Source organism: Oncorhynchus masou, chromosome 32, assembly GCF_036934945.1.
Source record: "Oncorhynchus masou masou isolate Uvic2021 chromosome 32, UVic_Omas_1.1, whole genome shotgun sequence".
Taxonomy (NCBI): Eukaryota; Metazoa; Chordata; class Actinopteri; order Salmoniformes; family Salmonidae; genus Oncorhynchus; species Oncorhynchus masou.
The window spans coordinates 54,431,166-54,457,071 of NC_088243.1; the positions used below are offsets into that span (position 1 = coordinate 54,431,166).

Sequence of the window (25,906 nt, forward strand, 5' to 3'; positions counted from 1 at the left end):
ATCTGCAGAGCTGGGAAGGGTGTATCCCCCATGTAACATTCTATTGGTTGCAAGAACTTTGTATAATCATTTAAATAGAAAAATTCTACATCTTGAATCTGGCATAATTTTGCGTGTTACGGACTCGGTACATCAAAAATCTCTTCCCAACTATTTTTCAATTTATATGGCTTGGGGAGGTTGATTTGTCAAGTTTAGAGACTTGATTATAATGTTGTCTGGTTTCTACAATATAACCACAATTTTATTGGTATAAAACGTAGCTACTCACACACCATGTGTCCTATAGGTACACACATCCGCCTCGAAATACAGTTAACTTCATTGCTGATAACACTTTGTGTAATGATATGCGCTGAGAGTCGGGAAGTAAGTTCAGGGAGTGAGTGTTTTAATAAAATAAAAAGAACATAATACAAAACAAGAAACACTAACAGCACAGACATGAAACAGAAACAATGACGCTTCGGGAAGGAACCAAAGGGAGCGACATACTGTATATAGGGAAGGTAATCAGAAGTGATGGAGTTATGTTGAGTCTGAACCGCGCAGGTGCGCGTAACGATGGTGGCAGGTGTGTGCCATAACGAGCAGCCTGATGACCGAGAGGCCAAAGAGGGAGCACACGTGACATTATGACTGATAACAAATTCTCTCTATGTTGAATCATAGCCTTCCAGTACAATTCTGTCTATATTTACTCCTGCTACATTAATGGAACACATGCATGCTTTGCTAATGTATGTTGTAAATACATTTAGGATACTTTTGCCCCTTTACATTACAGTATATTTGAGTTATGAAAAAGATAAGCGAGAAGAGCATAGATTACCACCATTCAATATGATTTGTTAGCCAAAACCAACTACATTTTCATTTTCAAACATGCAAGAATACACAAAAACACTGAATATTATATAGACTAACTGTTACAGTTTAAGACTTTTAGCACTTCTCTCTAAGTACAACATGTGTGTGGCTCTCCTGTGACTAGTGTCAGCACTTTTGTACTGTATTCTTCATACTCATTGTCTCTTGGTATGGTCAAGTTTCTTATTCTGCACATGGGTCTTTCTATAAACTAGCGTACCAGTGAGCATTTCATGTGGTGGGACAACTGTTTGGAGCTGTTACAAAGTCACTTATAATAATGTCCCTTTTTTCACGTGAATACATTAACATATAAAGGGTGAGCATAGATACATTCAATATAGTTCATGAGCCGAATCAAAACCTACACTGCCGTTCAAAGGTTTGGGGTCACTTAGAAACGTCCTTGTTTTTGAAAGAAAAGCAAACATTTTTGTCCATTAAAATAACATAAAATTGATCAGAAATACAGTGTAGACATTGTTAATGTTGTAAATGACTATTGTAGCTGGAAATGGCAAATTTTTTAATGGAATATCTACATACTAGTCTACTCAACTAGAAGGCCCATTTTATTGCTTCTTTAAACAGAACAACAGTTTTCAGCTGTGCTAACTTAATTGGAAAAGGGTTTTCTAATGACCAATTATTCTTTTAAAATTATAAATGTGGATTAGCTAACACAATGTGTCATTGGAAAACAGGAGTGATGGTTGCTGATAATGAGCCTCTGTACGCCTATTTAGATATTCCATTAAAAATCTGCTGTTTCCAGCTACAATAGTAATTTACAACATCAACAATGACTACACTGTATTTCTGATCAATTGTATGATATTTTAATGTACAAAAAATATTATTTTCTTTCAAAAACAAGGACATTTCAAAGTGACCCCAAACGTTTGAACGGTAGTGTTTTTTAAAACCCTTTCTCATGCTTTGAGTCGACAGATTTGTCAAAAATCACGTGACATAAAACATTACTTTTCTTTCCTTACATTTATGATACTGCTCTTTGTCTTTATATCAAATACTAAGTGTTCAACCATTGAAGTACACATTGAACTTGATCCTGTAAAATTCCTGGATATTGTAACATTTATCACCCTACGTTACGCTGTCAAAACAGTTTTAATTGGCACACATATCCAAAATAATGTATGGATTGTGAAATCGAATGCTTCTAACAGAAATCAGTATCGTTAACAAGATGAATCAAACAAAAATCGATATTGTCATTAACCGAGTTCTTCAATAATTATGCATAATAGTTATTCGATACGCATTTGATGTATAGCTGTTTAGTTAAATGGGGAAATTATCGCTGATTCAGGAAATCATTTTCTGATTGATAGTCAAGTGATAAAGAGCTGGTGTGATACTGCATGCGGTTGAACAACAGACAAAGTGCAGGAATAAATGGAGAATATACAGAACAGTTTGGTGTCTATGTTGTTATGCCGGTCAAGACAATTAGCCTATGTCATGAGCAACGTTATGTCAAGATTCCTAAGGAAAGATTACTGTCCATGTATGTTTTGGAGCAATCGGGACGTGAAAATGGCCGATATTTCATTTTTGCATATAAAACCAAAAAACAACAACACACACACACACACACACACACACACACACACACACACACACACACACACACACACACACACACACACACACACACACACACACACACACACACACACACACACACACACACACCAATTGATTAATGGACTGCTGAATGTATCTTTTTTTCTCTTGCTTTATTTGCTCTTTTCAGTATTATGTCCGTCTCTGATGAGTTACCCCGGAAGGGGCTGAAAATAGCCCATATTAATATATGTAGCCTTAGAAATAAGGTTCTTCTAATCAATAATTTGCTAACATCAGATAACATTCTTATATTAGCCATTTCTGAGACTCACTTAGACAATTCCTTTGATAATGTGTGAAATGATAGTGTACAGTATGTGATGTCAACACAGAGGTCTACTTCCTTGTGGACCTGAATATTGACTGGTTTTCCTCAAGCTGTCCACTCAAGAGGAAGCTTCTTACTGTAAACAGTGCCAGTAATTTGGTTCAGGTTATTAATCAACCTACCAATGATGTTTACAAACAATACAGGAACAAGATCATCCACATATATCGATCACATTTTTACTAATGCTGTAGAACTTGTTCTAAAGCTGTATCCGTACCCATTGGATGCAGTGATCACAATATAGAGGCTATATCCGGGAAAGCCAAAGTTCTAACAGCTGGGCCTAAAATAGTGTTTCAGAGACCATACAAAATATTTTGCTGTGACTCTTATGTGGATGATGTTAAAAATAGTTGTTGGTCTGATGTGATTAATGAGGAGCATCCAGACGCTGCACTTGATTAATATATGAAATTGCTTCTTCCAATTATTGATAAAAATGCACCTGTTAAGAAACTGGCTGTTAGAACTTTTTAAGGCTCCATGGATTGATGAGGAATTGAAAAACTGTATGGTTGAAAGAGATGGGGCAATAATAAGTGGCTAATAAATCTGGCTTCACATCTGACTGACTTACATATTGCAAATTGAGAAATTATGTGACTAAACTCAACTTTTGAGTACTTTAAATGAAATTATGGGCAGAAAGTCAAATTCAACTCCATCTTTCATCGAATCAGGTGGCTTTTTCATCACAAAACCATTTGATGTTGGCAATTATTTGAATGAAAATGTAGTGTTATCGATCAATTATGACACACCTCCTGGCATTGACAACTTAGATGGAAAGCTACTCAGGATGGTAGCTAACTCTATAGCCACTCCTATCTGTCATATTTTTAATCTGAGCTGAGAGGAAAGTCTTTGTCCTCAGGCCTGGAGGGACGCCAAAGCAATTCCGTTACCCAAGAGGGGTAAAGAGGCCTTTAATGGTCCTAACAGCAGACCTATAAGCTTTCTGCCAGCTCTTAGCAAACCCAAATAACTGATGAATTGTTGAAATAAATCAATAATAAGAAGATTGTGGGAGCTGTACTGTTAGATTTTAGTGCAGCCTTTGATATTATTGGCCATAACCTGTGCTATGGCTTTTCAACCTCTGCCATAATGTGGATTCAGAGCTATCTATCTAATATAACTCAAAGAGTTTTCTTCAATGGAAGCTTCTCTAATGTCAAACATGTAACGTGTGTTGTACCGCAGGGCAGCTCTCTAGGCCCTCTACTCTTTTCTATTTTTACCAATGACCTGCCATTGGCATTAAACAAAGCATGTGTGTCCATGTATGCTGATGATTCAACCCTATACGCATCAGCAACCACAGCTGATGAAGTCACTGAAACCCTTAACAAAGAGTTGCAGTCTGTTTTGGAATGGGTGGCCAGTAATAAACTGGTCCTGAACATCTCTAAAACTAAGAGCATTGTATTTGGTACAAATCATTCCTTAAGTGCTAGACCTCAGCTGAATCTGGTATTGAATGGTGTGGCTGTTGAACAAGTTGAGGAGACTAAATTACTTAGCGTTACCTCAGATTGTAAACTGTCATGGTCAAAACATATAGATTCAATGGTTGTAAAAATGGGGAGAGGTCTAGCCGTAATAAAGAGATGCTCTGTTTTTTTGACACCACACTCCAAAAATCAAGTTCTGCAGGCTCTAGTTTTGTCTAATCTTGATTACTGTCCAGTCGTGTGGTCCAGTGCTGCAAGGAAAGACCTAGTAAAGCTGCAGCTGGCCCAGAACAGAGCGGCACGTTTTGCTCTTAATTGTAATCAGAGGGCTGATATAAATACTATGCATGCCAGTCTCTCTTGGCTAATGTGTTGAAAATCCCAAATGGTTTGCATAGTCAACTTACACACAGCTCTGACACACACACTTATCCCATTAAACATGCCACCAGGGGTCTTTTCACAGTCCCCAAATCCAGAACAAATTCAAGAAAGCGTACAGTATTATATAGAGCCCTTATTGCATGGAACTTCCTTCCATCTCATATTGAATCAAATCAAATCAAATTTATTTATATAGCCCTTCGTACATCAGCTGATATCTCAAAGTGCTGTACAGAAACCCAGCCTAAAACCCCAAACAGCAAGCAATGCAGGTGTAGAAGCACGGTGGTTAGGAAAAACTCCCTAGAAAGGCCAAAACCTAGGAAGAAACCTAGAGAGGAACCAGGCTATGTGGGGTGGCCAGTCCTCTTCTGGCTGTGCCGGGTAGAGATTATAACAGAACATGGCCAAGATGTTCAAATGTTCATAAATGACCAGCATGGTCAAATAATAATAAGGCAGAACAGTTGAAACTGGAGCAGCAGCACGGCCAGGTGGACTGGGGACAGCAAGGAGTCATCATGTCAGGTAGTCCTGGGGCATGGTCCTAGGGCTCAGGTCCTCCGAGAGAGAGAAAGAAAGAGAATTAGAGAGAGCATATGTGGGGTGGCCAGTCCTCTTCCGGCTGTGTCGGGTGGAGATTATAACAGAACATGGCCAAGATGTTCAAATGTTCATAAATGACCAGCATGGCCGAATAATAATAAGGTAGAATAGTTGAAACTGGAGCAGCAGCACGGCCAGGTGGACTGGGGACAGCAAGGAGTCATCATGTCAGGTAGTCCTGGGGCATGGTCCTAGGGCTCAGGTCCTCCGAGAGAGAGAAGGAGAGAATTAGAGAACACACACTTAGATTCACACAGGACTCCGAATTGGACAGGAGAAGTACTCCAGATATAACAAACTGACCCCAGCCCCCCGACACATAAACTAGTGCAGCATAAATACTGGAGGCTGAGACAGGAGGGGTCAGGAGACACTGTGGCCCCATCCGAGGACACCCCCAGAAAGGGCCAAACAGGAAGGATATAACCCCACCCACTTTGCCAAAGCACAGCCCCCACACCACTAGAGGGATATCTTCAACCACCAACTTACCATCCTGAGACAAAGCTGAGTATAGCCCGCAAAGATCTCCGCCATGGCACAACCCAGTCATTCCTCTCCTGGGAGGGGGGGGGTGCCAACCCAGACAGGATGACCACATCAGTGAATCAACCCACTCAGGTGATGCACCCCTTCCAGGGACGGCATGAGAGAGCCCCAGTAAGCCAGTGACTCAGCCCCTGTAATAGGGTTAGAGGCAGAGAATCCCAGTGGAAAGAGGGGAACCGGCCAGGCAGAGACAGCAAGGGTGGTTCGTTGCTCCAGAGCCTTTCCGTTCACCTTCCCACTCCTGAGCCAGACAACACTCAATCATATGACCCACTGAAGAGATGAGTCTTCAGTAAAGACTTAAAGGTTGAGACCGAGTTTGCGTCTCTGACATGGGTAGGCAGACCGTTCCATAAAAATGGAGCTCTATAGGAGAAAGCCCTGCCTCCAGCTGTTTGCTTAGAAATTCTAGGGACAATTAGGAGGCCTGCGTCTTGTGACCGTAGCGTATGTGTAGGTATGTACGGCAGGACCAAATCAGAGAGATAGGTAGGAGCAAGCCCATGTAATGATTTGTAGGTTAGCAGTAAAACCTTGAAATCAGCCTTTGCTTTGACAGGAAGCCAGTGTAGGGAGGCTAGCACTGGAGTAATATGATCAAATTTTTTGGTTCTAGTCAGGATTCTAGCAGCCGTATTTAGCACTAACTGAAGTTGATTTAGTGCTTTATCCGGGTAGCCGGAAAGTAGAGCATTGCAGTAGTCTAACCTAGAAGTGACAAAAGCATGGATTAATTTTTCTGCATCATTTTTGGACAGAAAGTTTCTGATTTTTGCAATGTTATGTAGATGGAAAAAAGCTGTCCTTGAAATCATCTTGATATGTTCTTCAAAAGAGAGATCAGGGTCCAGAGTAACACCGAGGTCCTTCACAGTTTTATTTGAGACAACTGTACAACCATTAAGATTAATTGTCAGATTCAACAAGATTTCTTTGTTTCTTGGGACCTATAACAAGCATCTCTGTTTTGTCCGAGTTTAAAAGTAGAAAGTTTGCAGCCATCCACTTCCTTATGTCTGAAACACATGCTTCTAGCAAGGGCAATTTTGGGGCTTCACCATGTTTCATTGAAATGTACAGTTGTGTGTCATCCGCATAGCAGTGAAAGTTAACATTATGTTTTCGAATAACATCCCCAAGAGGTAAAATATATATAGTGAAAACAATTGTGGTCCTAAAACGGAACCTTGAGGAACACCGAAATTTACAGTTGATTTGTCAGAGGACAAACCATTCACAGAGACAAACTGATATCTTTCTGACAGATAAGATCTAAACCAGGCCAGAACTTGTCCGTGTAGACCAATTTGGGTTTCCAATCTCTCCAAAAGAATGTGGTGATCGATGGTATCAAAAGCAGCACTAAGGTCTAGGAGCACGAGGGCAGATGCAGAGCCTCGGTCCGATGCCATTAAAATGTCATTTACCACCTTCACAAGTGCCGTCTCAGTGCTATGATGGGGTCTAAAACCAGACTGAAGCATTTCGTATACATTGTTTGTCTTCAGGAAGGCAGTGAGTTGCTGCGCAACAGCCTTTTCTAAGATTTTTGAGAGGAATGGAAGATTCGATATAGGCCGATAGTTTTTTATATTTTCTGGGTCAAGGTTTGGCTTTTTCAAGAGAGGCTTTATTACTGCCACTTTTAGTGAGTTTGGTACACATCCGGTGGATAGAGAGACGTTTATTATGTTCAACATAGGAGGACCAAGCACAGGAAGCAGCTCTTTCAGTAGTTTAGTTGGAATAGGGTCCAGTATGCAGCTTGAAGGTTTAGAGGCCATGATTATTTTCATCATTGTGTCAAGAGATATAGTACTAAAACACTTGAGCGTCTCTCTTGATCCTAGGTCCTGGCAGAGTTGTGCAGACTCAGGACAACTGATCTTTGAAGGAATACGCAGATTTAAAGAGGAGTCTGTAATTTGCTTTCTAATAATCATAATTTTTTCCTCAAAGAAGTTCATGAATTTATCACGGCTAAAGTGAAAGTCATCCTCTCTTGGGGAATGCTGCTTTTTAGTTAGCTTTGCGACAGTATCAAAAAGGAATTTCGGATTGTTCTTATTTTCCTCAATTAAGTTAGAAAAATAGGATGATCGAGCAGCAGTAAGGGCTCTTCGGTACTGCACGGTACTGTCTTTCCAAGCTAGACGGAAGACTTCCAGTTTGGTGTGGCGCCATTTCCGTTCCAATTTTCTGGAAGCTTGCTTCAGAGCTCGGGTATTTTCTGTGTACCAGGGAGCTAGTTTCTTATGAGAAATGTTTTTAGTTTTTAGGGGTGCAACTGCATCTAGGGTATTGCGCAAGGTTAAATTAAGTTCCTCAGTTTGGTGGTTAACTGAATTTTGTCCTCTGGTGTCATTGGGTAGACAGAGGGAATCTGGAAGGACATCAAGGAATCTTTGTGTTGTCTGTGAATTTATAGCACGACTTTTGATGTTCCTTGGTTGGGGTCTGAGCAGATTATTTGTTGCAATTACAAACGTAATAAAATGGTGGTCCGATAGTCCAGGATTATGAGGAAAAACATTATTTTATTATTGCTCAACTAATCAGCAAACTTGGTTTAAAAACACCTCGCAGCACAACGCCTCTCCCCTATTTGACCTAGATAGTTTGTGTGTATGCATTGATATGTAAACTGCGTGTGCCTTTAAAAAAAATGTATGCAGTTTTGTCCTTGAGCTGTTCTTGTCTATTGATGTTCTGTATTATGTTTCATGTTTTGTGTGGACCCCAGGAAGAGAAGCTGCTGCTTTTGCGAAAGCTACTGGGGATCCTAATAAAATACCAAATACCAAATGACATGTCCATGTTTCTAGTGATATTTTGAATTACATTGAGAGGGTTTTGTAATTGCCAGATGGAGTTATGGTCTCATTGTACCGACCTTTGTAACTACAGATGTGAAGCTGCAAGAACATTATATTTGAATGTATATTAAACCATTTTGAAAATTTCACCCTGAAGTTACACATTGGCCCCTTTATAGAAAGAGCCACATGCAGTACAGTAGAAGGTATAAAGAGCTGAAAACTGTTACCACTCCATAACAACAGTGCAAACAAACCAATGGTGGTGGAGAGGAAGATGTGAGAAGAGCAAATGTAAACACTACTAGATGCTATTTGTCATTCAGCCAAAATGTGATAATATACATTCCTTTTTCACACAGTCAAGAGTACATGCACATCAATAGTCCCTAAAATTAACACAAGAGCTTTACTACTTCCTCCTTTCTATGGTTTACTGAATTCTTACCCCCATCGTCTCTGGCTTGGTCAACTCAAGTTCCTTATTTTGAACATATGTGTGAAGTGATTAACATTATTTCACTCCATGGGCAATAGTAGCTACTAAAATGGTCTCATCACAACATGCCCTCCTGTAGATCTGGGTGCATAACACATTGAACACTTTGATTTTTATAAGACTTCAATGTAGGCGAGGCCTATGGACCTACAGTACTATGAAATCAACACATTGAGCAGGGTTACATTTGATTAAAAGCCATTTATTTAAGTCAGAATCTTGTAATCTGACCAGTAAATAAAATGGTATCAGTGATCTGCCTGCTTCAGGGTGTCACACGCACACACACTTCACTGAAAACACTGCACTGAAAACAACTACCTTGGATAACTCCTGATCCTACAGGACAGCACACAGTGTGGCATGACATGGGTGTAGGCAACTGGGTAGGGGAAGAGTTAAATGACTATTTCAAAACAATTTCAAAACTGTTTTGAGAGAGAGAGAGAGAGAGAGAGAGAGAGAGATTGTTGTTTAAAGAAGGAAAGGGCTATAAATGCATCACTTGAACATCAATCATATGAAAATGAATCAGAACTGTCTCTTAACAACATGGAATCACATAGCTCATATTCCAAAGTGGTCTATAATCCCTCCAGTTTTTCATTGGTGGAACCCTACATATAATGCCCCTTTAAAACACTGTCTTTAGCATGCCATTTAGAAGACTTTGTTTTCAATAGAGGAATACAATAAAATAATAACAAAACAAAACCAAATACATCTGTCATTACAGAAATCTCCATAAATATCAGACAACTGAACATCAGTCAGAGAGAGACTACTTCCTGCAGAGCAGAAAGATGTCAGGGGCTACATGGGAAAAGTAGTCATATATATATATACACAATCTATACACAGGCCTGGCTCTGGACATGATTGATTGTTTTGCTGTCATTTTCATGGCACAATTCATTTTCACATAGGAGTAAACAACACTGATATCCCAAGCCGCCAATCCTAAAATGTACAGGTACAGTAGATTAATACATGGCGATGAGAATACCCTGCCCACTGTGTAAAAACTGGTTGAATCAACGTTGTTTCCACAGCATTTCAATCAAAAAAATAAATAATCTATGTGATGATGTTGAATCAACGTGGAAAACTCATTGGATTTAATCAACGTTAGGGGATTTCGTATTTTTTTCTCCTGACCTTTAACCTAAATCCAATGACATGGTGACATTTTTTGTTGATTTCACAATTTTTGACAACTCATCCAAATGTAATGAGATGAGGGAATTATACACACGCACACGCACACACACGACTGAATGTAGCCTTTCGGGGGCCCTAAGAGAGAGGCAAAACATTTTAGTGGCTCCCCTCTTGATGGCAGAGAGAAAATGTCTGCTTTGAATTTAATTTCCTGCAATTATACACATTTTACCATGGGGCGGAGAGAGAATTGTGCAATTTTACAACACATATAATGCAATTATACTCATTTTGAGTATGGCGCAGTGAAAACATTTACAGTTTTACACCTAATTTCAGGCAATTCTACCCATTTTCCAATGGGGTGGAGAGAAAGGTTAGCAGTTTTAAAGCAAATTTCCTGCAATTCTACATATTTTGCCATGACTTATGACATGTTAATATGATATCTGAGTGATAATGACCAACAAAATCAGTGGAGGTCCCCTGGAGATCAGGGCCTCTGGGCACATGCCCGGTCATTATTCAACCATGATTATTACAAGTTTAGATAGCTGGCTAGACTTACTACCAATCAAAACATTGGGATGGCTAATTGTCAGGTAATTGAGTGACTGACATAACAAGAGAAACACTGTTGATGCACAACCACATTTCTAAATTGCACCTGGCGTATTATACTAGTTTAACTCTCAATAGAAAGTCGAGAACCCGATGGAGTCCCAAAAAAATGTCAAAATGTTTTGGCCAGGGGACCCCTAGCGACCGCGTGCCCTAAGTGTCCGCTTATGCCTGGAGCTAGCCCTGCAGACACACACTATATAGTCTATGTATTTATGTACTGTATGTGGAATGATATAATGCTGTAGGCTTCTCTAGTCAATGCAAGTACTCAATAGTAGTCATCATTAGTAGTCTTTCGAGGACCAAACACAAGTGGGCAAGCCAGTAAGTGGGCAAGCCAGTAAGTGGGCAAGCCAGTAAGTGGGCAAGCCAGTAAGTGGGCAAGCCAGTAAGTGGGCAAGCCAGTGCCCTTCACATCATAGTAACTCTTACTTTTACCAGATTCTTACAGTACAATAGAAAACTTTCACAACAAAAATAAGGTGTAAGTGTGAGAGAGAAGGGGAGTGAGGAAGTGGGGGAGTGAAATAAAAGCTAGAGAAATACGATAATATAACAACAATTTCAGTAGGAATTTCATTTAAAAAAGCAGTAGATTTCCCTGTCACTGTAACTGAACACTCTGGTAGCAAACATGAGCCCAAAGAGTAAATATGCAACAAGATGGAGGGATAGATCTATCCCTCACTAACATACAGTACCCAATGTACAATAGTCAAACCATGGCCTTATTATACTCCAGTCAGTGTCCATGATAGCTTCACTTTTCACCGCTTGTTGACGTTTGTTCTTCTTTTCTTGTTTTTACTGGTCATGTTAATGATGAATCCTGTTCATCATGATTGTTTCCTCATTTCTATTCTTCATGTGTAGAAAAACACCTAAGTACCAGCTAGGCTCCTTCACAGTTTGTTGTAGTGCAGTACACCGACTCCCTCCCTCGCTGGGCTGGCCTGAGGGTTAGCTGCCATGGTGCTCTCTTAGCTCTTTTAACTCTTTTGTCTTCCCCAGAATATTAGATCTGGAGAAAGACAGGAGGAAAGACACAGGTGGTTTAAATAAGGTACGACAAAATAAGATTTTACAACTGCAGCTTTTCATTTCACATTTGATTGAGCTGACTATGTCACTCATTAGGCTATACAATAATAATAATAATAATAATAATACATGTATTTTATATACAGTGCCTGGCAAAAGTATTCATCCCCCATGGCGTTTTTCCTATTGTGTTGCATTACAACCTGTAATTGAAATAGATTTGTATTTGTATTTCATGTAATGGACATACACAAAATAGTCCAAATTGGTGAAGTGAAATGAAAAAAATGACTTGCTTTAAAAACTAAATTATAATAAAAACATAAAAGTGGTGCATGCATATGTATTCACCCCATTTGCTATGAAGCCCCTTAATAAGATCTGGTGCATCCAATTACCTTCAGAAGTCGCATAATTAGTTAAATAAAGTCCACCTGTGTGTAATCTATGTGCCACATGATCTTTCACATGATCTCAGTATATATACACCTGTTCTGAAAGGCCCCAGAATCTGCAACACCACTAAGCAAGGGGCACCACCAAGCAAGCGGCACCATGAAGACCAAGGAGAAGTAGAGATCAGGGTTGGGTTATAAAAAAATATCAGGTACTTTGAACATCCCACGGAGCACCATTAAATCCATTATTAAAAAATTTAAAGAATATGGCACCACAACAAACCTGCCAAGAGAGGGCCGCCTACCAAAACTCATGGACCAGGCAAGGAGGGAATTAACCAGAGAGGCAACAAAGAGACCAAAGATAACCCCAAAGGAGCTACAAAGCTCCACAGCGGAGATTGGAGTATCTGTCCATAGGACCGTTTTAAGCCGTACACTCCACAGAGCTGGGCTTTACTGAAGAGTGGTCAGAAAAAAGCCATTGCTTAAAGAAAAAATAAGCAAACAAGTTTGGTGTTCGCCAAAAGGCATGTGGGAGACTCCCTAAACATATGGAAGAAGGTACTCTGGTCAGATGAGACTAAAATTTAGCTTTTTGGCCATTAAGGAAAACGTTGCCTGGTGCAAACCCAACACCTCTCATCACCCTGAGAACACCATCCCCACAGTGAAGCATTGTGGTGGAAGCATCACACTGCAGGGATGTTTTCTATCGGTAGGGACTGGGAAACTGGTCAGAATTGAAGGAATGATGGATGGTGCAAAATACAGGGAAATTCTTGAGGGAAACCTGTTCAGTCTTCCAGAGATTTGAGACTGGGATAGAGGTTCAACTTCAGTATTCTTAGGGACAATGCCCTAAGAATACTGCTAAAGCAACACAAGTGGTTTAGTGGAAACATTTAAATGTCTTGAAATGGCCTAGTCAAAGCTCAGACCTCAATCCAATTGAGAATCGGTGGTTTGACTTAAAGATTGCTGTACACCAGTGGAACCCATACAACTTGAAGGAGCTGGAGCGGTTTTGCCAAGAAGAATGGGCAAAAATCCCAGTGGCTAGATGTGCCAAGCTTAGAGAGAAATACCCCAAGAGATGTGCAGCTATAATTGCTGCAAAAGGTGGCTCTACAAAGTATTGTCTTTTGGGGAGGAGGGGGAGGGTGAATAGTTATGCACGCTAAAGCTCTGGTTTTTTGGATGTTATTTCTTGTTTGTTTCACAATAAAAAAAAGCATCTTAAAAGTGGTAGGCATGTTGTGTAAATCAAATGATACAAACCCACAAAAAAAATTGATTTTAATTCCAGGTTGTAAGGCAACAATATAGGAAAAATGTCAAGGGGATGAATACTTTCGCAAGCCACGCAAGCCACTCAATATTATCGCTTGCACAGTGCTCCTTGGGATGTTTAAAGCTTGGGAAATCTTTTTGTATCCAAATCCGGCTTTAAACTTCTTCACAACAGTATCTCAGGACCTGCCTTGTGTGTTCCTTGTTCTTCATGATGCTCTCTGCGAATTATTTTAACGGACCTCTGAGACTATCACAGTGCAGGTGCATTTATACGGAGACTTGATTACACACAGGTGGATTTATTTATCATCATTAGTCATTTAGGTCAACATTGGATCATTCAGAGATCCTCACTGAACTTCTGGAGAGAGTTTGCTGCACTGAAAGTAAAGGGGCTGAATAATTTTGCACGCCCAATTTTTCAGTTTTTGATTTGTTAAAAAAGTTTGAAATATCCAATAAATGTCGTTCCACTTCATGATTGTGTCCCACTTGTTGTTGATTCTTCACAAAAAAATACAGTTTTATATCTTTATGTTTGATGCCTGAAATGTGGCAAAAGTTCGCAAAGTTCAAGGGGACCGAATAATTTCGCAAGGCACTGTAAGCAAAGAGAAAAGACAGTGACTACCAGTCCACCTGCTCTTTCCATGACATCGACTGACCAGCGCCTTTGTATGGGGCATGGTAGTAGATGCCAGGCGATCATCCCTGTGGAACGCATTTGACACCTTGTAGATTCCATGCCTCAAAAGGGGGGAGGGAAGGCTGCCACTTTTGCCCTCAGAACAGCCTCAATTAGTTGGGGCATGGACTACACAGTGTTGAAAGCATTCCACAGGAACGCTGGCCCTGTAGTGCTGTGGCAGTCATGCAATTTCGTCAGCGGGTGATTGTCAAGCAAATAACTGTCGGTCTCATGGTAATTGACCGGTAATTAACATAAACATATTTAGCATCTCCTGACTTCAGGAGATAGCTTGAAGTCTAATATACCCATGTAATACAGCCTACACATTCACAATAAATCCATGATGTATTTTAGACAGGTCTAAAGAAGCATGATATGAAGAAAATGTAGTCTATTTCAGAAGAACAGAATAGCATACTCTGAGTTGTCCTTATGTTAGGTCCTGATCTGGCTATGCCAAATGGCTGTGGGCTACACTAGTTCATTTAGCAGACAAGTTTGCTTATCAATCCATGGCATTATTTTATATTCTTTTATAGTATGAAGAAGACAATTGAACAAAGCTGAATAAACTAGAAATATTGTCTCCAAACGATTTGAGGGAGTGCGCACATGCGGCTATTCTGTGTTGAGCGGTTAACAAATAAATAGGTTCTCCTATATTCTTAATTTAGAGTTGCTAATGTAACTTTACAAACTATATGGGGCTATATGTTTAGATTTTTTTTATACATTGTATGGCTGCATGATGAGATTGTAATCATGATTTGAAAAAAGGTCTCTTGAAAGGCATGAGTTCTGCTTTGTGTTTTGGGCAGGCTGTACACACTCCAATAATCTCTCATTCACAATTTGACAAGCACTTGATAATGCCTTGAATTTCACGGCTGCGGCATCCCCTTTGTGGCCGTAATGCACCCTTAAAAAATCCATTCCTTTTGTTTCCCGGAGTGCGCTGCGCAATCGGAAACCCTCTCACTCGCATGGCTCTCAGTCACGTGATCTGGTCTTTCTCACAGGCTTCAAATGAAGCCAGACACATCGGGGACACAACTGCGTGCGTCCTTATCCAATTCCGAGGTGCAAATTGGAAGAACAGTCCACATTTATATTTCGTCAGCCGACAAGATGAGTAGACCTAACGAACAGCAAAAGCACTAGCCTATGTCAATCTACTATCCCCCATAATACAAAAGTCAACCTATTCTATACTGTGCGAGTAATAAATATTCCAAACATAATCTGCGAGAGTTGTGAGATGCGATAGATCCCAAATTAATACAACCACTAGCATCAAAACACCTTTTTTTATGGGCTAGGCTTCATGAGGTGTGTAACTGTGATTAGAAAAAGTAAAAAAAAAAGGAAGGCATTGTTCCTTATGCATCATTCACAAGTGATAATATATCATTCACAAGTGATATGCTAATATTGTCACACATCAGACTTTTCTTGATTAATCTTGTCTTTACAATATACTAAATAATATATGTGTGACATTTGTTTTGATTTAGAATGGACGATTTTTATGCACCTGTATCGAAATGCACTTAAATAGCGAATGGAGGACGCTTTCCCCATGGTTAATTTTCATGCCAGGTAGGTTAAACTTATGTTGAATATTATTATTTTTGTTTCACCTTTATTTAGCCAGGTAGGCTAGTTGAGAACAAGTTCTCATTTGCAACGGCAACCTGGCCAAGATAAAGCAAAGCAGTTCGACACAAACAACAACACAGAGTTACACATGGAATAAACAAACATACAGTAAATAATAAAAAAGAAAAGAAAAAGTCTATATACAGTATGTGCAAATGAGGTAAATATAAGCAATGTGCTTAACCGTGACTAAACGGTCATGTGGAATTTGACTGCCCGTATGGCGGTAATACAGTCACCGCAACAGACCAAGGCCCATATTAACTCCAATGCTTCCTACAGTTGTGTCAAGTTGGCTGGATGTCCTTTGGGTGGTTGACCATTCCTAATACACACGTAAAATTGCAGTTCTTGACACACGCAAACCGGTGCGCCTGGGACCTACATCCATACCCCGTTTTGTCTTGTTTGTTCACCCGCTGAATGGCACACAAACACGGCCCATGTCTCAATTGTCTCAAGGCTTAAAAATACGTCTTTAACCTGTCTCCTCCCCTTTATCTATAATGACTGAAGTGAATGTATGTATGTATGTATGTATGTATGTATGTATGTATGTATGTATGTATGTATGTATGTATGTATGTATGTATGTATGTACACTGCTTTCAGAAAGTTTTCAGACCCCTTAAGTTTTTCCACATTTTGGTACGTTACAGCCTTTATCTAAAATTGACTAAATTGTTTTTTCCCTCATCAATCTACACACAATACCTCATAATGACAAAGCATAAACAGGTTGAGACATTCTTACAGAAAATAAATGTAAAAATAAACAGAAATATCACATTTACATATGTTTTCAGACCCTTTGTTGAAGCACCTTTGGCAGCGATTACAGCCTCAAGTCTTCTTGGGTATGACGCTACAAGCTTGGCACACCTGTATTTGGGGAGTTTCTCCCATTCTTCTCGGCAGATCCTCTCAAGCTCTGTCAGATTGGATGGGGAGCATCGATGCACAGCTATTTTTAGGTCTCTCTAGAGATGCTTGATCGGGTTCAAGTCCGGACTCTGGCTGGGCCACTCAAGGACTTTCAGAGACTTGTCACGAAGCCACTCCTGTGTTGTCTTGGCTGTTTGCTTAGGGTTGTTGTCCTGTTGGAAAGTGAGTCTGAGGTCCTGAGCGCTCTGGAGCAGGTTTTCAATAAGGATCTCTCTGTACTGCGCTCCATTTATCTTTCCCTCGATCCTGACAAGTCTCAAAGTCAATGCTGCTGAAAAATATCCCCAAAGCATGATGCTGCCACCACCATGCTTCACCGTAGGGATGGTGCCAGGTTTCCTCCAGAAGTGCCGCTTGGCATTCAGGCCAAAGTGTTCAATCTTGGTTTCATCAGACAAGAGAATCTTGTTTCTCATGGTCTGATTGTCCTTTTAGATGCCTTTTGGTACACTCCAAGGGGGCTGTCATGTGCCTTTTACTGAGGAGTGGCTTCCGTCTGGCCACTCAACCATAAAGCCCTGATTGGTGGAGTGCTGCAGAGATGATTGTCCTCTTTGAAGGTTCTCCCACCTCCACAGAGGAACTCGGAAGCTCTGTCAGAGTATATGCATTGGCAAAAATGTCTAAAAACCTGTTTTTGCTTTGTTATTATGGGGTATTGTGTGTAGATTCATGGGAAAAAAAACAATTTAATCGATTTCAGAATAAGACTGTAATGTAATAAAATGTGGAAAAGGTCAAGGAGTCTGAATACATTGTGTGTGTATATATGTATGTATGTACAGTGGGGCAAAAAAGTATTTAGTCAACCACCAATTGTGCAAGTTCTCCCACTTAAAAAGATGAGAGAGGCCTGGAATTTTCATCATAGGTACACTTCAACTATGACAGACAAAATGATATATATGTATACACACACACACACATACATACATATATATTTATATATACATACACACATATATATGCATGTCTATATACAGTGCCTTGCGAAAGTATTCGGCCCCCTTGAACTTTGCGACCTTTTGCCACATTTCAGGCTTCAAACATAAAGATATAAAACTGTATTATTTTGTGAAGAATCAACAACAAGTGGGACACAATCATGAAGTGGAATGACATTTATTGGATATTTCAAACTTTTTTAACAAATCAAAAACTGAAAAATTGGGTGTGCAAAATTATTCAGCCCCTTTACTTTCAGTGCAGCAAACTCTCTCCAGAAGTTCAGTGAGGATCTCTGAATGATCCAATGTTGACCTAAATGACTAATGATGATAAATACAATCCACCTGTGTGTAATCAAGTCTCCGTATAAATGCACCTGCACTGTGATAGTCTCAGAGGTCCGTTAAAAGTGCAGAGAGCATCATGAAGAACAAGGAACACACCAGGCAGGTCCGAGATACTGTTGTGAAGAAGTTTAAAGCCGGATTTGGATTCAAAAATTTCCCAAGCTTTAAACATCCCAAGGAGCACTGTGCAAGCAATAATATTGAAATGGAAGGAGTATCAGACCACTGCAAATCTACCAAGACCTGGCGTCCCTCTAAACTTTCAGCTCATACAAGGAGAAGACTGATCAGAGATGCAGCCAAGAGGCCCATGATCACTCTGGATGAACTGCAGAGATCTACAGCTGAGGTGGGAGACTCTGTCCATAGAACAACAATCAGTCGTATATTGCACAAATCTGGCCTTTATGGAAGAGTGGCAAGAAGAAAGCCATTTCTTAAAGATATCCATAAAAAGTGTTGTTTAAAGTTTGCCACAAGCCACCTGGGAGACACACCAAACATGTGGAAGAAGATGCTCTGGTCAGATGAAACCAAAATTGAACTTTTTGGCAACAATGCAAAACGTTATGTTTGGCGTAAAAGCAACACAGCTCATCACCCTGAACACACCATGCCCACTGTCAAACATGGTGGTGGCAGCATCATGGTTTGGGCCTGCTTTTCTTCAGCAGGGACAGGGAAGATGATTAAAATTGATGGGAAGATGGATGGAGCCAAATACAGGACCATTCTGGAAGAAAACCTGATGGAGTCTGCAAAAGACCTGAGACTGGGACGGAGATTTGTCTTCCAACAAGACAATGATCCAAAACATAAAGCAAAATCTACAATGGAATGGTTCAAAAATAAACATATCCATGTGTTAGAATGGCCAAGTCAAAGTCCAGACCTGAATCCAATCGAGAATCTGTGGAAAGAACTGAAAACTGCTGTTCACAAATGCTCTCCATCCAACCTCACTGAGCTCGAGTTGTTTTGCAAGGAGGAATGGGAAAAAATTTCAGTCTCTCGATGTGCAAAACTGATAGAGACATTCCCCAAGCGACTTACAGCTGTAATCGCAGCAAAAGGTGGCGCTACAAAGTTTTAACTTAAGGGGGCTGAATAATTTTGCACGCCCAATTTTCAGTTTTTGATTTGTTAAAAAAGTTTGAAATATCCAATAAATGTCGTTCCACTTCATGATTGTGTCCCACTTGTTGTTGATTCTTCACAAAAAAATACAGTTTTATATCTTTATGTTTGAAGCCTGAAATGTGGCAAAAGGTTGCAAAGTTCAAGGGGGCCGAATACTTTCGCAAGGCACTGTATATATATATATACATATATATACATACATATATATATATATATACATACATATATATATACATATATAATATACACATACAGTATATAAATATACATATTTATATGCAGTATATAAATAGAGATATCTGTCTTACCTGAGTGCTTTCCATCTGTCCTTCTCCACCTGGTTCTCTGGACTCTCACTCTCATAGGATGCCAGATAGAGTCCTAGGGATGACAGAAAAAGAAAGCCACAATTGCATATTCAAATCTGATACTTTGTATCAGTTTCAGCCGTGTATTCACTGTGATGTGTGACTATAATTTTGAACGGTAAAAATGATGATACACTAGAATTTCTGGGGGGGAAATAATTAAAATAAATAAAATTTTGTAGGCAACGGAGTGGCGTATGAGACATTGGAGCATTGATGAGCTATGTGTAACATAGACATGAAAAATATATTTCATATAAAGCGTACAGTGCCTTCGGAATGTATTCAGACCCCTTGACTTTTTCCACATTTTGTTACATTACAGCCTTATTCTAAAATGCATTAAATAACATTTTTTTCTCAGCAATCTGCACACAATACCCCAGAATGACAAAATGAAAACATTTTTGCAAATACCTTATTTACATAAGTATTCAGACCCTTTGCTATGAGACTCAAAAATTGAGCTCAGGTGCCTCCTGTTTCCATTGATCATCCTTGAGATGTTTCTACAACTTCATTAGAGTCCACCTGTGGTAAATTCAATTTGATTGGACATGATTTGAAAAGGCACACACCTGTCTATATAAGGTCCCACAGTTGACAGTTAATGTCAGAGCAAAAACCAAACCATGAGGTCGAAGGAATTGTCCGTAGAGCTCCGAGACAGGATTGTGTTGAGGCACAGATCTCGGGAAGGGTACCAAAGGCACTGTAGATCAATTCCAATTTTTATCTCCCCATTTATTTGCTTATCTCCTATAGTTTGTTATTGCCTGTTGACTGCCACAGCTGTACTAAAAATAATCAGCTAACAATCAAGCAACAAAGAGATGTTGTCTCTGCCCTGTTCATCCACTCAACTTGCTGCCAATCAAGTAAATGGCAATGCAGACATAAAGATAAAGACTAGATTTAGCAGTCTTAACTTCATAATCATAAGCTAGAAAGATGTGAATGGTATTAAGCTAGTGTAACAGTTGTTAAAGTACTCTGTGAATTTCACCAGGTTCATATATCGAAATGTCATGTTGATTTGTTATTATGCATGCCTGCGTCCTGGGAGTAGGGGAGTGTGTACTTACGTTTTGCCCTGCGTGCTCGTGCTCAAATCATTTTGATGCACTATGAGAGGTCGGCACGCTTTTTCTGTTTTCTTCAGAAAAGTTTGATTCTTTTAAGTACAAAGTCATACACACAGTGTTTTGTTCATGAATAATGTTGTATATTTAGAGGTTACTCATAAGTGGATGGTATTGTTAAGATGCACTTGTAATTGTACTTTTTAGGATGATATCAACATTCTGAATTCAGCATGTGGTTAATAGCTAGCTAAGGTATTAGCAGGCTATTGTATGTGTGAACGATGGCTAGCTCCTCGAATGATCCCAGTCCCTCCTATTGTGCATCTGTTGTAGAAAGATGCGACGATTCGCAGTACATATGTGCTCTACAAATGTTTTATTTCCTTTTGGATGCAGATGCAGGATGTAGAGAGTGAGTTCTGCTTAATTAAAACTACCTGATCTCCAAAGTCCACGTCTATAGTCTCAATCAACCACACACAACGCAGAGTTACAGCGGTGCAGTACAGCACCGGTTAAACTAGCAAGCCAGCTAGTTAAACATACAAAAAACTAAAATGAAAAACAAAATGTAAGTAGGTGTAGCTAGGTAACAATGTATGTGGCTAGCTAGCTAGCTAATTTAGTTTGTCACATTGACTATACATGCGCTATGATTAGCATGCTAATCGATTAGCATGCACCCCAGCGTGGATATTCTTGTCAGATAAACATGAAACTGAACACTGTATGTATGTATTAATGTATCATGATCAAATATTATAGTGAAGAAACATTTTAGACGTGCATGGCCAACATTTCATTTCATAACGGGAGATGATTTTCTCTCACTACATCTCAAAACAGCCACCATGTTTTCCCCCAAAAATTTGAACGGCAGACTGATCACATTACCAATATCTGTGCTCTGACTGGAGGATTACAAAAAAAATCCCACTAGGTGGTGCTGCCAATCAAAATTCCCCAGATTAGAAAAAGTTGCTCATTTTCAATAGAGAAATGTTGAAGCAATGATTGCTCGTGCTGCAAAAACATTATTTTTTTTTAATCATCGGCTCATGTTAGGTGCAACTGTGTCTTACCATCCTCACTGAAGATGGGAGCAGTGTGGAGGTAGTGTAGGATGCTCCTATCTGTCTCAAATGGACACTCCATCTGTTTCCACGTCATAAACTCGCCCACCTGACGAGCCAACTCCACAAATTTCTGAAAACAAAATTAACAAAGGACACGCCCCATTAGAGAGAGCGAGAGAGAATAAAAGAAAATCCTACATTTTTAAGTATCAGTATAATATTTGTAGCCTTACCGCAAAATGAACATGGCCATTGGGCAAGCGGTTGGCACATCCCTCATTCAGGAAGTAGATATCTTTGATCAGTAGGCTGAAGAAGGGAATCACAATCTAAAAAAAAGAGAGATAGAAAGAGAGATATAGAAAAATATTCATTTAAAGTTTAGTGCACTGGGTTTTGATACAAGAAACTGGGTCAGGTGAGTCAGGTGAGTCCAATAGTTTAGGTGAGAGTTAGATGAAATAGAGAATACTGGGTTGAACTTTAGGCTACCTTCTCCCTGTTGCTATTAGCAGTCTGGGACCTGTGGGCAGCTCCCCTCAGTGCTGTTCTGTAGTTGTAGAAGTTTCCAGTAGGGTCCATCTGATGCTGTATGGGAGAACAACATAGAATTACAAAGTTGTCCATGATAAGCATTGGCCCCACCTTATTGTGGCACTAAAACCATGTTTTTAAAGACTGACTGCCCTGAAAAAGAAACTTCTCATTTTGAAAACGGCCTATGTGGCATCTATATGAGTCAGAAACGTTTATTCTGGTGTCCAAATTGACTACACAGTGTAAATCGGATGATTTTGGTAGTAAAGACAGTCTCGTCCAAAACAGAGATTTGTAAGATTATTTAAAAAAAATGGTATGTCACGGAATGAAGGGTACAGTAACAGTTTTCCTTGGCATGGGTTTATTTCAATCCTGCCCACATGCTTACGACTGGCAGCATCCAAGTAATCATCCATTTGTAACACAGTGTGTGACCTGAACATAATGCCCATGGTCAATTTGGTATGACATTCGATATCCCTATGGGGTTAGTTAGGGACTATCATTAAATTACACAATGCACATGGGCCAATATGTTAAAAGGTCAATAGGTCCACATTTCAATGACTTAAAAACCTCAAACCAACTATAAATTGTAAAAATGCATATACAAATATTGAAAGCATTTAATATGACAACTAAGACATGAGAAACATGAAAATATTGTCCCATTTAAATTGTGTAATTTATTGATAGTCCATAACTAGCCCCAGGGATAGGCTTTCCAATGTCAAATCCACTTTGCCCTGGTCGCACACCAGCTGGCTGAAGCAAATTGGCAAAAGAGGTTGGCTGGTACTAACTAGCCTAGGCAACTTCAAGACAAGACCTGGTTAGACTATTTCAAGTTATTTAGAGGGGTGAGTGACCTTAATTGTGTACTGTTTTGTTAGAGTGAATGTACAAACGCTTACCACGTGCGAACAAACACACAAGAGACAAGCATATTAAACCACCAAACCCAACTCTCGTTTAGCTTCAGTCATAGCTGCTGCATTTCTTAATGACCAAGCCTAAAACCGAGGCCAAATCAGGAAGTTCAGCCTGCATTAAATTCTAATTTAATAGGCAGGTAAAAGTGTTTTCTCCATATTCTACCAAGGACATACTGTTCTATATTAGTGAGTTGTACCTCCAGAATGAAGAACTTGGCAGTCTTGGCTTTCCCCCAGGTCTTCTTCAGTCGAGACACAGGACTCATATTCATACCAGCTAGAGTAGCAGACACATGTCAAATGTCAGTATATTGCCAAATATCAGTGTATGATCTTGTATCGTGTGGGATACAGCCGAGACACTCACAGATGATGGCCATGAGGGAGTTGAAGTTGCCGATGTTGAAGCACTCTCTGGCCACATCGATGAAGAACTCAATCACCTGGGCCCTCTGCTTCTTCTTAGCAGGCTGAGAGGATACATAAACAAGCTGGTAGTGAGATATACTGGATGTAAATTCTGCAAAACTAAATAAAATATAAAACTAAATATATTTGGCCCAGTTCTGGGAAGAAAGTATACTGCCTCACAGTCAAAATGGGGATCTGTAGGAAGTAATGCTACTCACAATGGGGATCTGAGGGTAGTAATGTTACTCACAATGGGGATCTGAGGGTAGTAATGCTACTCACAATGGGGATCTGAGGGTAGTAATGCTACTCACAATGGGGATCTGAGGGTCACAATGGGGTAATGCTACTCACAATGGGGATCTGAGGGTAGTAATGCTACTCACAATGGGGATCTGAGGGTAGTAATGTCACTCACAATGGGGATCTGAGGGTAGTAATGCTACTCACAATGGGGATCTGAGAGTAGTAATGCTACTCACAATGGGGATCTGAGGGTAGTAATGCTACTCACAATGGGGATCTGAGGGTAGTAATGTTACTCACAATGGGGATCTGAGGGTAGTAATGCTACTCACAATGGGGATCTGAGAGTAGTAATGCTACTCACAATGGGGATCTGAGGGTAGTAATGCTACTCACAATGGGGGGATAGTAATGCTACTCACAATGGGGATCTGAGGGTAGTAATGTTACTCACAAGGGGGATCTGAGGGTAGTAATGCTACTCACAATGGGGATCTGAGAGTAGTAATGCTACTCACAATGGGGATCTGAGAGTAGTAATGCTACTCACAATGGGGATCTGAGGGTAGTAATGCTACTCACAATGGGGATCGGAGGGTAGTAATGCTACTCACAATGGGGATCTGAGGGTAGTAATGTTACTCACAAGGGGGATCTGAGGGTAGTAATGCTACTCACAATGGGGATCGGAGGGTAGTAATGTTACTCACAATGGGGATCTGAGGGTAGTAATGCTACTCACAATGGGGATCGGAGGGTAGTAATGTTACTCACAATGGGGATCTGAGGGTAGTAATGCTACATTGCACAACGAAGATGAGAATAACATGTGAAATCATTTACCATGCAGATCTCAGTGGCCACCAGGTAGCACAGCCTGTTGAACCACCTGACATAAGCCTCCAAGTTAGTGGTCTTCTTCTTCTGCTCACTGAAACACGGCTGCAAGAGACACAAGCACACCATACTGTACATCAGGACCACCGAGGGCCACCTTACTAGGCCACCTATCCAGACTTGAGATAAGTAGACTTAACATGGACTTAAGTCCGTGTTTTACGGACTTACACAAAGTCCATGTTTAGTCTTCTTCATGACCTTTACCAGAGCTCCCTCTCAGCCAGAGAAGGTTAGCATTTTGATGTCTGGGGCACACCCATTGAAAAGGAGTCATCATACAAATACCTTGGTCTTTGGTTGGACGATAAGCTGTCTTACAAAGTTCATGTAGATAATCTTGTGAGGAGTCTTAAACTGGAATTGTTTTTTAAATTTTTCGTTACAAGGCTTGCCTCCCATTTTGAGGCTAGAAAGAAGCTTGATCAAGCTTGATTATGGTGACTTATTGTATATGCATGCAGCCTCTTCTGTGTTAAAGAGACTGAACTGAGCTTATCATGCATCTTTGCGTTTTGTTTCAAATGCCAAGTTGCAAACCCACCATTGCATCTTGTATCAAATGGTGGGCTGGACCTCGCTTTACATGCGCAGCTACATTTGTATGTGTTTATCTACAAGGCCCTTCTGAGTAAACTCCCTCTCTACCTTGGTAGCCTGCTCTCCATCACCACTAGCAGTTACCAGACTTGGTCTACTAGGTGGTAGCTACTTAAAGTCCCCAGGGTCCTTACCGAGTTATGCAAGACTGCCATTCCCAATGTGCACCGGAGACATGGAACAATCTGTAAAAAATGCTTCACCTAGATGTACTAGTGCCCCTTAGTGAGTTTAAAACTGTGTCGCAAAACTGTTGACGAGAGGTGTTAAATGTTTTCTGTGGGCCGATCATCTCTTAATGATGTGTTTTTTTGTTGTTGTTTGTTGCTGTTTTCA

At 40.1% G+C, this 25,906-nt stretch overlaps 1 protein-coding gene across 1 annotated transcript in view; it reads right to left on the bottom strand.

Annotated features, from left to right (window-relative positions):
* Positions 1-11,650: 11,650 nt before the first annotated feature.
* The window catches only part of LOC135526216 (ras-GEF domain-containing family member 1C-like), a 51,251-nt gene continuing 36,995 nt past the window's right edge, over positions 11,651-25,906 (bottom strand). The window contains exons 7-14 of the mRNA XM_064954387.1: positions 24,917-25,015; positions 23,784-23,886; positions 23,614-23,693; positions 22,434-22,529; positions 22,175-22,270; positions 21,948-22,071; positions 19,721-19,793; positions 11,651-11,968 (exon numbers count right to left, since the gene is read on the bottom strand). Coding sequence (XP_064810459.1) covers positions 11,908-11,968; positions 19,721-19,793; positions 21,948-22,071; positions 22,175-22,270; positions 22,434-22,529; positions 23,614-23,693; positions 23,784-23,886; positions 24,917-25,015 — 732 coding nt within the window. The 3' untranslated portion in view covers positions 11,651-11,907. The remainder of the gene's footprint in view (positions 11,969-19,720; positions 19,794-21,947; positions 22,072-22,174; positions 22,271-22,433; positions 22,530-23,613; positions 23,694-23,783; positions 23,887-24,916; positions 25,016-25,906) is intronic.